Raw genomic sequence first — 15,204 nt, 5'->3', positions numbered from 1 at the left:
AACCTCAAAGTTTTTATTTCTTCTCCATGGATTTTAATACCTACTCCAAATTTTTCTTTTGTTTCCTTTACTGCTTGCTCAATATACAGATTGAATAACATTGGGGAGAGGCTACAACCCTGTCTCACTCCCTTCCCAACCACTGCTTCCCTTTCATGTCCCTCGACTCTTATAACTGCCATCTGGTTTCTGTACAAATTGTAAATAGATCCGAATGGGGGACTATTTTACCTCCGGAATATTTTACCCAAGAAGACGCCATCATCATTTAATCATACAGTAAAGCTGCATGCCCTCGGGAAAAATTACGGCCGTAGTTTCCCCTTGCTTTCAGCCGTTCGCAGTACCAGCACAGCAAGGCCGTTTTGGTTATTGTTACAAGGCCAGATCAGTCAATCGTCCAGACTGTTGCCCCTACAACTACTGAAAAGGCTGCTGCCCCTCTTCAGGAACCACACGTTTGTCTGGCCTCTCAACAGATACCCCTCCGTTGTGGTTGTACCTATGGTACGGCTATCTGTATCGCTGAGGCACGCAAGCCTCCCCACCAACGGCAAGGTCCATGGTTCATGGGGGTGGGGGGGTGGGGGTGGGGGGGGCAAGTGGCCACAAGAATACTTAAAAACTCATTTGCGCTCAGAAAAATTTTGCACTGAATGGAACTCAGGATCTGTCAACCAGTTAAAATTTTAATTTTTAGGGAGTGTTTGAACTTTGATTTATTTAGGCTGCATTTTGAAAATATTACTGGTTAGTCTGTTTGAATCTACTCATGATTACAGAAGTTTTGATATGTTGAGTACCAGAGTTAGTAAATAACTTGTGACTAGTTTAACCGAATGGGACTTTTTTTTCATGAATCATTGATGTTTAATTTATATCTGGTGAATCTAAATTGCAGTCACAAAGTCTTTACTGAATTTTACTATTATTGTTATTACTTACTATTGTTACTTTATTTATGCTGAAATGTGTATTTGTAGGACCACTGTTAGATTATTTGTGTGCTTTAACTGACTGAGTAAATCATAAGCTTTTTCAGTAAGAAAAGCTTTGGTGTCACCCACATCAGTTATTCTAAAGAATACAACCCTTTTTATCATTTTATTAATTTCTTATGTTATTTCCACTTGTATTTTTATTTAAATCAACATAATTTGCCAGTGCTCAGACAATTTAGACTAAAGGATCACAAGTAAAAACTATTTTTGTAGCAAATTTAGCTACTGGGCATGAAAGCAGACTGAGCAAGGTGCAACCCTATGGGGATATTGAGCCACCATTTCAAATTCAGCCGTGCATTTCCTAGCTGTGTGTGTCTCTGAAGTGTATAATAACGCTTGTTGTTGCAATTGATTACTATTCAGAGCAGCTTGGGAGAGGAGGGAGATTAAGAGAGAAGGGGGAATGATGCTTACAATCAAGTAATTGGTGTTTACATGGCAAATTAGTTTTGTTGTTAACAAGACCAAATTTTCTTTTGCTGAGCGAATTATTTCATGTGGAAATGAACGCTCTGTTGCGGTAAAGGCATTGACTGCTTTGTATCTTATTGCGATGCCAGTCAGTCATCAGAGTAGGAAACCACACTGGAGCTTAGGGTAGTAAGAAACATGTAATGGAACAGTGGACCTTTGTTTTGCACAGTGTGGCACAATGCAGAACTCTAATTGTTAACCAATGGCCAAGAGAGCTAGAGATTTATGTCCAAATCGTGCTCAAGTGTATTGTTTTAATTTTCTTCCTATCTGGCTTGCAGTGCACAATCTAGCATATAATGAAAGATTTCATTCTAAATAGCAATTACATATGCAGAATCAGTTGGTGCAAAATGTGTGTCAGTTTTTTTCAATATAATGTGTGTTCAACCAGCACAATATGGCTATCCAGAGAGTCGCATACGTGCACCTGTATGTGTTTTTGTATATGTGTGTGTTTTTTTTTTAAAGCTGTTCAGAGAAGCATGATGGATATAACATTGTATGCACTGGCTCAATAAAATTAGTGTTAATAAGGCCAAACGTTCTACTTTTAAAGGCATCCACTGTTTCCTCTCCTGGCCTTGCTGTTTGAGCGCTGTGAACAGGCAACTCAGTCAGCTGAGTGTCCCAATTCGGAAAGCTTTAATATGGATATCCAAGCCTTTGTACAGCACCAAGAACGGGACCGCAAACCCTTCCTTCTCAACGACCCAGAGGTGGATGGCCTTGTAAGTACTAAATGTGACATTTTATAAGTAGTCCAGTGATGGAGTAGTATGGCTGATTTACTGGTTCATTATGATGTGCATAGAATGTGACATGGCATATAATGTGATGTGGACCACTGCAGTGTAAGAGTGATAGCGGGAATTTTACAAATTTGCTTGAACTCTGTCTACAGCTTTTCAGTGTAGAAATAAAATGAAAAGTCCTCTGTGCGACATTTCTTATTATCACAGTGTTTGTATGTAGTCAAATCAATATCTGTTTCTTTTTCAGATGATTAAGGCAATACAGGTGTTACGCATCCATCTCTTAGAATTGGAGAAGGTGCAAGAGTTGTGCAAGGACTTTTGCAACCGCTATATTACGTGCCTCAAGGGCAAGATGCAGAGTGAGAACCTGTTGAGGTCGGACTATGCCAGTTATGACAGCAATAACCACAGTGGGAGCCACAGTGGCAGCCATAGCAGTAGCTCAAACTCCAACAGCCCTGCTGCTGGAGGCAGCGCGCCTTACCCTCCATCTCCACATCCTCTCCAGGTATGTAACAGACGCTGCTGGGTCCGTAACTACAGTCAAACTGCTGTGCTGCATACACTAATACTAGTACTGTTAAAATCAGTAGCAAGTTTGATTGTGTGTAAGGTTGAATTTTTGACTGTTCAGCTGCTAGATGTATTTACAATCCAGTTCTACTGTTATACCACATTTTTTCTGTTTTATGGTTAGTATGGCATTTGAATTAGTTATACTTGCACGTTTGACATTGTGTCAACTGTTTGGGGTGAACTGGATTGTTATATTATTCTTAAAAATCAGGTTTGCCAAAATAGCTTGTAAATTGTTTTATTGATTACCAGTCTTGACAGATCTGTGCTGTCATTATTGGATCTTGAAACATATTAACAGAAGTTAATGATCTTCACCAACTTGCAAGCCACATAGTGACATTGTGTCACTTTACAGTAAAAAGCAACAAGAAAACTCAGCATTTCAGACATAAAATACCACAAATATAAAACACATAATCACATTGTGCTGATGTCCTAGCCCATTCATTCACGTAACACTACAATGTTTGAAGTGCTGATGTTCCTTGCTACTTTTTACTGTAAAGTGATGCAACACTGTTATGTGGCTTGCAAGTTTGTAAAGATAATGAAGTTCTGTTAAATGTTAAAGGATCCGATAATGACAGCACAGATCTGTTGAAACCATTGATCAATAAAAATATTTACAAGCAATCGTAGCAAACGTGATTTTTAATGAATAATATTTTAATTAGTGTGTACATTTTAATTTTTGTAGTATTATGGTAAGCCAGTTTAACGCTTAAGGTGCTTCTCTCCCACTGTACCCTCCTTTTTTTCTTTTCCTTAAAAAAAAAAATATATATATATATATATATATATATATATATATATATATATATATATATATATATTTAAAAAGAAAGATGATGAGACTTACCAAACAAAAGCGCTGGCAGGTCGATAGACACACAAACATACACACAAAATTCTAGCTTTCGCAACCAACGGTTGCCTCGTCAGGAAAGAGGCAAGGAGAAGGAAAGACAAAAGGATATGGGTTTTAAGGGAGAGGGTAAGGAGTCATTCCAGTCCCGGGAGCGGAAAGACTTACCTTAGGGGGAAAAAAGGACGGGTATACACTCGCGCACACACACACATATCCATCCACACATATACAGACACAAGCAGACAAAGGCTCTGCCTTTGATTGTGTACACCTTCCGGGTTACAGGACTGGAGTAGGTGGTGGTGGGAGGGTGCATGGGACAGGTTTTACACCGGGGGCGGTTACAAGGGTAGGAGCCAGAGGGTAGGGAAGGTGGTTTGGGGATTTCATAGGGATGTACTAAGAGGTTACGAAGATTAGGTGGACGGCGGAAAGACACTCTTGGTGGAGTGGGGAGGATTTCATGAAGGATGGATCTCATTTCAGGGCAGGATTTGAGGATTTGGTTCCATCAGATTCACCTGGTCCTACTCAAAATCCCATGCCACTTTCCTTGATGTTGACCTTCACCTGTCCAATGGCCAGCTTCACACGTCTGTCCACATCAAACCCACCAACAAGCAACAGTACCTCCATTACGACAGCTGCCACCCATTCCACATCAAACGGTCCCTTCCCTACAGCCTAGGTCTTCGTGGCAAACGAATCTGCTCCAGTCCGGAATCCCTGAAGCATTACACCAACAACCTGACAACAGCTTTCGCATCCCGCAACTACCCTCCCGACCTGGTACAGAAGCAAATAACCAGAGCCACTTCCTCATCTCCTCAAACCCGGAACCTCCCACAGAAGAACCCCAAAAGTGCCCCACTTGTGACAGGATACTTTCCGGGACTGGATCAGTTTCTGAATGTGGCTCTCCAGCAGGGATACGACTTCCTCAAATCCTGCCCTGAAATGATATCCATCCTTCATGAAATCCTCCCCACTCCACCTAGAGTGTCTTTCCGCCGTCCACTTAACCTTCGTAACCTCTTAGTTCATCCCTATGAAATCCCCAAACCACCTTCCCTACCCTCTGGATCCTACCCTTGTAACCGCCCCCGGTGTAAAACCTGTCCCATGCACCCTCCCACCACCACCTACTCCAGTCCTGTAACCTGGAAGGTGTACACGATCAAAGGCAGAGCCACGTGTGAAAGCACCCACGTGATTTACCAACTGACCTGCCTACACTGTGAAGCCTTCTATGTGGGAATGACCAGCAACAAACTGTCCATTCGCATGAATGGACACAGGCAGACAGTGTTTGTTGGTAATGAGGATCACCCTGTGGCTAAACATGCCTTGGTGCACGGCCAGCACATCTTGGCACAGTGTTACATCGTCCGGGTTATCTGGATACTTCCCACTAACACCAACCTGTCAGAACTCCGGAGATGGGAACTTGTCCTTCAGCATATCCTCTCTTCTCGCTATCCGCCAGGCCTCAATCTCTGCTAATTTCTAATTTCAATTTGCCGCCGCTCATACCTCACCTATCTTTCAACAACATCTTTGCCTCTGTACTTCCGCCTCGACTGACATCCCTGCCCAAACTCTTTGTCTTTACAAATGTCTGCTTGTGCCTGTATATGTGTGGATGGATATGTGTGTGTGTGCGAGTGTATACCTGTCCTTTTTTCCCCCTAAGATAAGTCTTTCCGCTCCCGGGATTGGAATGACTCCTTACTCTCTCCCTTAAAACCCAAATCCTTTCGTCTTTCCCTCTCCTTCCCTCTTTTCTGACGAGGCAACCGTTGGTTGCGAATGCTAGAATTTTGTGTGTATGTTTAGATATATTTTTCCCACGTGGAATGTTCGCCTCAGGGGCTCGTCGCTGCTCCGGTGCACTTGCCTCCCACTTCTGCTGTTGCAGTTCCCCCTTCGCAAGGTCCGCCACTGTCACCGGGTGTTGTCCACGGTAGAAGTTTGCTTTATTCCTCGCTTAGATGTGCAGGAACATTTTAGGATCTTTGTCAAATTGTCTTGTCAGTGAAAGGAATTTCTTAAATTGAAAATCAAAGTCAGGCCTTTACCCAAACAACAATGTGGGAATTTTACAGAGCTGTTCTTTCTTAGGTTCAAGGGAAAGGACTGTCCAGTGCCTGATCCTGATCTGTTCTGCAGTTTCAAGGGTGTTTCTGAACTGGATGGCTGTGATGAGTGTTTATTCACTGTTATCTTGTTTCACATGTTTTGGGCACTTCTGATACTTTCTCTTATGCTGAATGATACGACACAGAATTAAGACTCTGGTCTCCTCAGGAGCAGCTGGCATCAGAAACAGTCATCCTGATTTAGATCTCCAGAAGGTTTTATAAATCAAATCTGGCAAATATTGCAATCTTTCCTTCATCGGGCTGTGTCCAGATTCCTCCGTCATTCCTACTGAACTGACTAAATTCTCTGCTTAAAAAGATCTAATTGTTAAAGAGAAGTTTAACTCTAAAAAGCCCTCACATCCTTTTCCTTCAAGTTTTGTGGTGCAGTGAGTATGCTGCTGTACTAAACATTTCATTTCTTCTTCCTCACCGAGCGAGGTGGCGCAGTGGTTAGACACTGGACTCGCATTCGGGAGGACGACGGTTCAATCCCGCGTCCGGCCATCCTGATTTAGGTTTTCCGTGATTTCCCTAAATCGCTCCAGGCCAATGCCGGGATGGTTCCTCTGAAAGGGCACGGCCGACTTCCTTCCCCATCCTTCCCTAATCCGATGAGACCGATGACCACGCTGTCTGGTCTCCTTCCCCAAACCAACCAACCATCTTCTTCCTCACATTAGTTAATTATTTTGCACTTTTTGTTTTTCTAATACACGTGGTTGTACAGGGTGATTTTAAAAAACATTTACAGACTGATATTGCACATCAGGTGTACAACAAGGATCGTTAATCACCCAGAACCAGGGATCGCAAACACCACAAGAAGGTGCTATGGTCACGTGTGGGCTGAATCATCGTGTTTAATTGGACTGTATATTCTCCTGGACCAACGTGGTGGATGCATGTATCTCTTATTTCTGGGAGAGGTTCTGCTGGACATGCTGAATGATGTTCCCATGCCTATTTGTCATCACATTCTATTTCAGCACTACAGAACCCCCAGCATTTCAGCAGACGAGTGAGGGCATATCTGCAGGCTACGTTTCCTGGCTGGTGGATTGGTAATGGTGGGCCAGTTGCATGACCACCACAACCACCCAATCTGTCTCCAATTGATTTTTTCCTGTGGTGATATCTGAAGGGTTTTATGTATGAACACCCACTACATCATCATATGATCTAGTGGGCAGGATTGTTGAGGCAGCAGGATGTCTTTGAGATACACCAGATATCTTTGAGAGGGTGTGCCATTCAGTGCAGCACTGATGTCTGGCATGTCTCGAAGCATCTGGACAAAGCTTTGTGTTTCTCCTCTAGTGGGTGTCTAGTGACTAAATAAATGCAATGCTATTTAGTAGTCCCAGATGGCCTTTGTGATCCCTTGCTCCTATATGATTACTGATCCTTGTTGTATGCCTGATGTGCCAAGTCGTTTTGTGAATGTTTTTTTGAGCCACCCTTTAAATCAGTATAGTCCCTCATTATCGCAAATGTTTAGAGCTTTATATATTGATTACTGCAGAGACCCACCTTTATTCACTGTGGCCAGTCGCATACGAGATGGTAAACAACAGTTTTACTTGTAGTTAATGATGTGTGCTACCTTCAGGGTCTGTAACCCATTAGTGGAGGAACCGTAATCGTCACCAGTGGACTGCACCCCCACGAGTCACCGCGTTGGTACGTGTTTGACAGGTGGTGTCCTCTGCAGGGGGCGTTCAGCTCGCAGCTGCCGCTGCCGCCGGGACAGTGCTGATGCCTCAGCACCCGCAGCACGTCGTGGCTGGTGGCGGTGGTGCAGCGACGGGCCCGGTCCCCGTTCCAGCCCATCAACAGGCGAGTGCCGCGGCGGCGGCAGCCGCAGCAGCAGCTGCGCAGCTGGCTTACCAGATGGTACACACGCCTCAGGGGCTCGTCGCTGCTCCGGTGCACTTGCCTCCCACTTCTGCTGTTGCAGTTCCCCCTTCGCAAGGTCCACCACTGTCACCGGGTGTTGTCCACGGTAGCACACCACTGTCTCAGATTGGCGCCAACCCGTGTCCACCTCCGTCTGATGCCAGTCTTCTCCAAGGTTAGATATTTTATTTTTTTTTCTCAACTGTAATTATGCATCTGAACTGGTGCCCATTAACGACAGTTAACTTGTTGATTTAAAGAGGGGAGGAGCAAACGGGAAATGTTAACACAGCTCTGTTTACTTTCAACTTCTGACCAAGATCTGCTGAACAGCTGCTGTGACATTGTGACTGTTAGCTGAACTACACAGAACTGATTGATAATAAAGCAAGAAAAGCTTTCTATCTGGCAAAGAATTCTTTCATAGTGAGACAAAAGATTGGCATTTTGTTAGTCTATCATTTGCAAAGGCGGAGAGATTCTGTATAGATGGTTGTGCTGCAAGTTCTCATGATGGAGATGCACAGTAGTTCAGTTGATCATATCTTGTATTTGTTGTCAAAATAATTTACAGAACAGTCTTCAGCAGCTCATACACAATTGACATCGTTACCAACCCCAGCTATACACTGATGTGACAAAAGTCATGGTCTACCTCCTAATATTGTGTCGGACTTCCTTTTGGGTGGGACAGTGCAACATTTTCAACACAGAATGGACTCAAGTTGTTGGAAGTTCCCTGCAGAAATATTGAGCCATGCTGCTGCTGTAGCCATCCATAATTGCAAAGTGTTGCCAGCACAGAATTTTGTGCAGAAACCGACCTCCCAGTTAATTCCCATAAATGTTAAGTGGGGTTCATGTTAGGCAATCGGGTGGCCAAATCATTCTCTTGAATTGTCGAGAATGTTCTTCAAATCAATCACAAACAACTGTGACCTGGTGACACAACACATTGTCATCCATAAAAATTCCATCTTTGTTTGGGAACTTGGAACCAGTACCAGCTTGCGGAGAGACTCGTTGACAACTTGGGTGCATGACTTCATGCCATCTGTGCCACACTCGAACACTACCATCAGTTCTTACCAACTGAAATCAGGACGCATCTGATCAGGCCACAGTTTTTTGTTCATCTGGCATACAACTGATATGGTCACAAGCCCAGGAGACGTACTGCAGGCGATGATGTGCTGTTAGCAAAGGCACTCATCTCCTGCCATAGCCAATTAACTCCATATCTGGCTGCACTGTCCTAAAGAATACATTTGTCATACATCCTACATGGATTTCTGTGGTTATTTCACACACCATTCTTATCTTTTAGCACTGACAACGCTACACAAACACCGCTCCTCATGGTAGTTAAGTGGTGAGAGGTAAAGCCTGAAATTTGATATTCTCGACACACTCTTGACACTGTGTGTCTTGGAATATTTAATTCCCTAATGATTTTCAAAATGCAAAGTCCCATGTGTCCAGCACCAACTATCATTCTGCATTCAAAGTCTGTTAGTTCCCATTGTGCAGCCATAATTACGTCGGAAACATTTTCACATGAATGACCTGAGTACAAATGACACCTCTGCCAATGCACTGCCCTTTTATACCTTTTGTATGCATACTGCCACATCTGTGCATGTGCATATTGCTACCCCATGACTTTTGTCATATCAGTGTATATAGTATGTTTGGGGAAAAAGAGACTATTTTGTTTGTAAGTTGAAAAGGTGAGGTCATCCTAAAAATTACTCAAGTAGATTCTGAGAGGGGGAATTAATGTAGTATGCAAGAGGCTAACCCTGTCATTACTTATTGTCTGTGATACATTGTGCTAAATACAGGGCATTTCAGTTATAGTGTTTTGTGGTGGTGGTCTTGTTCATAATGGTGGTGGCAGTGGCAATCATATTAATGTAAGTTATGTAGAGTAATTTGAGAACTGTGATATTTTTCTCAAATCATAGTGCAGGGCTATGGAGCCATTGCTTCTTCTTTGTATCATAGATGTTGATAAAAGACAAGAAAAATTAAGAGAAAACCTGTTTCAGCTGTCTGCAATAAATAACTAGTAAGAAAAGAGGAAGATAGAAAATCTGAAATTTTGATCAAGAGAATAATTGATCAACAGCTAGATTATAAAAAGCAAAGCATGCAAGATAATAGTCTAACCAGATACCTTGTACATACAAGTGATCTGCTTGACCTAGAATGCTTGCATAGAGCTACAGTATGAGTCATTTCATCTGACAGTGCTCCAACAAGTTAATATGTAATGTTACAGCTGAAGTAAGGGTTAGCATTGGGAAGTTTTCATTTTCATCATGGTTTCAATTAATCCTATGAATAGTGATATGGCATATGTTTACTCTTGGTGGAGTTATTCTGAAGTAATCATCTGTACCAGTATGCACTACTGAATGGCAAAACCATTCACCTACCTCTGGCTACCAATTGTACTTTCTGTGCTTCCTCGAAACATTGTAACTTCCAATCTCTGTAGAGGCCTTCATGTGTTGCTGTACAACAAGCACTTAAATAGTGTCTTGTGGATGCAAGATTAATGTCATCTCAGTACATTGCTGAATCCATAGATATGTCAAATTCCATGCTATACCAGTACTCCAAGTAATGTTAACTCTATAACAAAATATGAGAATTTGTGGAACTTAGAAGGTTCAGAGCTTTGAGTCTGCATGTTACAGTGCTGAGACAGCTGGCCAGTGAAAGGCAGTTACCTGGATTCATGTTTAGATTAAGCACACAGATGTTCATCCAGTGAATATTGTCAAAATATTTATAGTAGTGGGTGAATACATTTGGGGTTGAGTATGTGAATTTATCATACTAACAATTCCAAAATTCAATGGTAGTGGTAAATGCATTTCAGCTCATTGGACAGGTATAGTGCTTTTAGAGGAACAACCCTTGTCTGGTGATAGCTGTTACAGATTCTGTGCTTCAGAGTAACAGTACTTTCCAGTAAAATTGGGGACAAACTATCTCCATCCAAAATGTCGATGCAAAGGTCCTTGAAGATACTGGGTTAAACTAGCTGGAGGGCATTTATGAATTCACAGATTAATTACTTGCTAAAGTACACTAAAGTACATCATATCATGAAGTAGTATTAAATTGTATGAGTTCACTATTGTCAGGTGCGTGGTAGGAGTTTACTGTCTCATGTTATCAACTGGCATTCTGAGATCTCTGAATTTTTATTCTGTCCAAGAAATCTATTAGTGGGTGATAAATAATACAAGGAATAGTGACATGGTACTACTTGTGAAAGAATCTTTCCCTCCTCTCTCCCCACACACTCCTCTGTTCTCGTAGGTTAAGTATCATTTTGCTTTCAGAGCTATTTAAGCTCTCCTCTTCAATCAGTTAAATACAAATATGTTGACATGAGCAGAAGTTGAAACTGGGGACATATGTACGTTACTGAGTGAGTGAAAGAAGTAAGAGTGTATTGAAAAAGTACTGAAATGTCCTGAGCAGTATAACACTCATTCTTGATTGGAGTAAACCATGAAGTCATCACTTGTGATTTTATGCAGTTTTATTAAGAAGGAGAATTCTTCTGAACTACTCAACTTTTTACCTTTTACAGTATTGTGGTATAATCTAAACCATAGTTGTTAAACTGCATCTTCTCCTCTTCCGCACCTTGTTTCTCTCTCTCTCTCTCTCTCTCTCTCTCTCTCTCTCTCTTATTTCATATTTTTTTCTATGTGATATAACGATTAATACTACTAGTACTATTCTTATCAAGCTCCTATATACACTAGTTAATTTGTAATGACTTGCAAGCAGCTGTTATTGTTTCTTCATTTTTTCTCCCTTGACACTGCAGGTCAGCTATCTCCCGCACCTACTACCCCTGGCTCAGTGGATGATGAAGATGACTACCTGGGCAAGAAAAAACAGAAACGCGGTGTTTTGCCAAAGCATGCGACAAGTGTCATGAGGTCATGGCTCTTTCAGCACTTAGTTGTAAGTACATTATCAGAAAATCCCTGATTTTGTGTCCAGTTTCACATAGTGTTTATGTGTATATTGTGAATGTTTGTGGTGCACCATTATAATAAGAAAATGAACAGTGAATAGACAGGACTGAGTGAATGAATAAGTTTTAGAAATATAAAAGCAGTATCTCGATAACATTATTTAATTAAAGGGAGAGAGTGGAGAAGAAGAAGAGGAGGAGGAGGAAAAACACACACAGTGAGTGATGTATCATTTTTGCCTGCAGCACCCCTACCCCACTGAAGATGAGAAGCGTCAAATAGCTGCTCAAACCAACCTTACACTGCTCCAAGTGAACAACTGGTTTATAAATGCTCGGAGACGTATTCTTCAGCCAATGCTTGATGCATCTGCCCCTGGTGGGGGTGATAGTGGTGTCAGTGGAGGTGCAAGCCATCGTAAGGCCAAAAGTGGAGGAAGTACAGGAGCTAGTAAACAAGCAGCTGCCCAACGTTTCTGGCCTGATAATATTGCATCTCTGCAACCACAGCTCACGGAGTCTAATGGCACTGTGCATACAGGTAAGTTACCAATTGTGGTATTTTTATATGGTTAGCAGTTGAAGCATAAATACCATGTACATATTAGATATGTGCACTAAAGAGACGTTAAAACTCTTTAGATGTGGGGTTGTTGCATTGGATTAATATTAGTACCTAATACTAGATGAGAGTTACATGAGACTTCATACCATTTTGTAATAAAAGCAAAAAGAACTATAAAAAATGTGAAAAGTAGAAATGAGAAACGTGATCAGTAATTCAAATTTTTGGAAACCATGTGTCAAAACAGTAGATGAGAATAATACTGTGCGCAAACAAGTATACTGAAAAAAAGTAAGATAATAGGTAATCATTCTTTCAAGGGAAATCCCCATCACAAAAATGCAGATGTCAGAGCAAATAATCCACCATGTAGTCATGCCCATTGTCTTTTGGTATGAAATTGCTAGGACAATTCGTGATACACCACATGATTCTCCCACATTACTAAGCATAAGTTTCTGTCCCTCATTATATTGACAGACATGGAGTTCTCCTCCCTTTGTTTACTGTAGCATCTGGACATAATCTGTCACATGCATAAGTGCATAAGGTGATGTGCTGTACATAACAGCACACATTCAGTAACTGATAGTCCCAGATTGTATACAATTAACATTTATTTTCATTTCACACAAAAATGCAAAAGTACAAGTTGTTGTTGTTTTTTATATAGGAGACATGATGTTTCTCTGCCCATCGATCATTTTCAGAACATCTTCATTCTTCTGTCCAGCTGGTCCTCACCAGTCTTCTCTTAAGTAACATTTCCATCAGTTTTAAGTGCTTTGTGTCTCTCTTCAACAGTGTTCAGTACCCCCTGCCATATAGGAGCACACTCCAGATGAATGTCTTGATAAATTGTTCTTTTCTACATCAGACAACGTGTTCACTACTAGTTGTCTTCCTTCATAAAAAGCACAGTAAGTTGTTGCATGCATCAAACCAGTCTCAGGACTGAAGACCACAACAACAAGAAGTTGTTGCCATTCTTTTTTTGATTTCTGAGCTTCGTCTGTATATTCTGTAGGTAAGGTACCTAAATAAAAACAATTCTCAACTTTTTCTACTGTATTTCTTCCAATTTTTCTTGTACTATGGTAATTTTGTTTTTATTATTAATTTTGAGTCTGAATCATTTCACTTTTGTTGCAAATTTAGGAAGTATAATCTGCATCCGTTTTTCATTACCAGCTGTTAAGGCTGTATCATCTGCAAGTTTTATGCGGTGAATGGAAATTCCATTTACTTTAACTCCAGGTGTTTTTCCTTTGAATATCCTTTTAGCTTATTCATGAAAAGGGATTAAATCGTTCTGATACCAGCTTCAGATATTTTTGTGTTAATGTTTTGCCATTAACATTTTAGTTTTTAATGCTAAAAACATAACAACTATAAATGAACATTGTGGAGCTCAGAGTGGTGACTAAGCAATGATATTTTGCTACAGATTCGTCGCTGATGAGTTCAGGTGCTTTGAGTAGTGAAGAAAGTGATGGAGGCAGCAGCCAGGAAGAAGACGAAGATGATGAGGATGCGGACGGTGAAATGGAGAGCTGTCACGGGGGAGCGTATCGGGGAAGCAGAGGGGGTGTGCCGAGTGGTGCAGAGCTCAAGCTGGAGTGCAGCTCGGAGGACTCTCAGCAGTCGCAGCAGCAATGACACATGCAGCTCGGGCTGCCCGCGGCTGCAGCCAGCCACTGAACCGCACAGGGGGAGCGGGGTGGGCGAAAGGAGAAGGACGAGAGGCCACCACACATGCATTACAAGTGCTGGGTGACACACGGTGGCAGTGGCATTGCTTCTATGTTCTGGTAGGTAGCATTTTAAGTAATAATTGCCTGTTAATAAGTAAATGAGGAAATACAGTCATCACCAAATATTTTCTGTAGTATTGCACAGCTTTGAATAGGAAAGTGGCGTAGTGTGCCAAGAACCAGCTACAAACTATTTGTCCTTGCAAGGTTTTCACCAACTAATACAGAATAGATACTCTCTTCTTTGATGACAAGAAGGATGCTGTTGTCAGTGATCATGGCTAGTTAAGCATCATATTTTAAGAAGTAACAGCAACAATTTTCTGAGATAAGTAGGGGCAGAAGCAGAAACAATACCATGGTGTGCACTACTCAGTATTGCCAGTACCAGGGTAGCTAGCACCAGAGAGTGTGGCATGGGACAGAGGCAGAGCGCTCACTAGTAATGCCACACTTTTTGTTAAGAACACATCACACAGGTGCCCTCTTAGTTGTGCACCATTATAATGGGAAGAAAGAACAGGTTACACGTCTCTACAAGAAGGTTAACAGGAGTGCCGACCATTGTCTTTGACATGCATCTGTTGAAATATAATGATGTATTTCAAACAAAAGACCTCCTCCATGACACCCAGCATTGATTCTGAAAACATTAATCGTGCAAAACCCAACTTACACTTTTCTCAAATGACATCCCGAAAGCTGTGGAACAAGACAGTCATGTGGATACAGTATTTCTTGACTTCCAAAAGAAGCATTTGACTCAGTACCACACCTAGGCTTATTATGAAACGTACGACCATATGGGGTACAGAGTGAAGTTTGTGAATGGATCGACGATTCTTGGCAGGGATATGGCATGTTGTCTTGGATGGAGAATAATGAACAGATGTGTCCTATTGAGACTTTTTTCGTTGATGGTCTACATTAGTGACCTGGCAGACAATATTGATGGTAACCTCAGACTTTTTACTGATGATGCAGTTTCCTGCAGAGTGATTCTTATTAATGTTTAGAAGCCTCTGAAGCGACGTGGCTGATGCTGAAACAAGTAGTTTAATATAAGACATAAGGGGCATATGGGGTCAGGAAGTACCCTGAGAGTGAATGATAATTGTTGATCATGTGATGTCAGCAGACACATAACTTGCTG

General features: G+C 41.7%; 1 protein-coding gene across 2 annotated transcripts in view; it reads left to right on the top strand.

Moving 5' to 3' along the window:
• The window catches only part of LOC126100552 (homeobox protein PKNOX1-like), a 717,569-nt gene that overhangs the window by 677,607 nt on the left and 24,758 nt on the right, over nt 1-15,204 (top strand). For both annotated transcript variants that reach the window (XM_049911170.1, XM_049911171.1), the window contains exons 5-10: nt 2,038-2,209; nt 2,481-2,744; nt 7,523-7,898; nt 11,580-11,719; nt 11,979-12,273; nt 13,745-14,108. In XM_049911170.1, coding sequence (XP_049767127.1) covers nt 2,038-2,209; nt 2,481-2,744; nt 7,523-7,898; nt 11,580-11,719; nt 11,979-12,273; nt 13,745-13,956 — 1,459 coding nt within the window. In that variant the 3' untranslated portion in view covers nt 13,957-14,108. The remainder of the gene's footprint in view (nt 1-2,037; nt 2,210-2,480; nt 2,745-7,522; nt 7,899-11,579; nt 11,720-11,978; nt 12,274-13,744; nt 14,109-15,204) is intronic.

Source organism: Schistocerca cancellata, chromosome 9 (genome assembly GCF_023864275.1).
Source record: "Schistocerca cancellata isolate TAMUIC-IGC-003103 chromosome 9, iqSchCanc2.1, whole genome shotgun sequence".
NCBI classification, from domain to species: domain Eukaryota; kingdom Metazoa; phylum Arthropoda; class Insecta; order Orthoptera; family Acrididae; genus Schistocerca; species Schistocerca cancellata.
The sequence above is the reverse complement of the archived record's forward strand: the minus strand, read 5'-3'. Positions and strand labels throughout refer to the sequence as shown.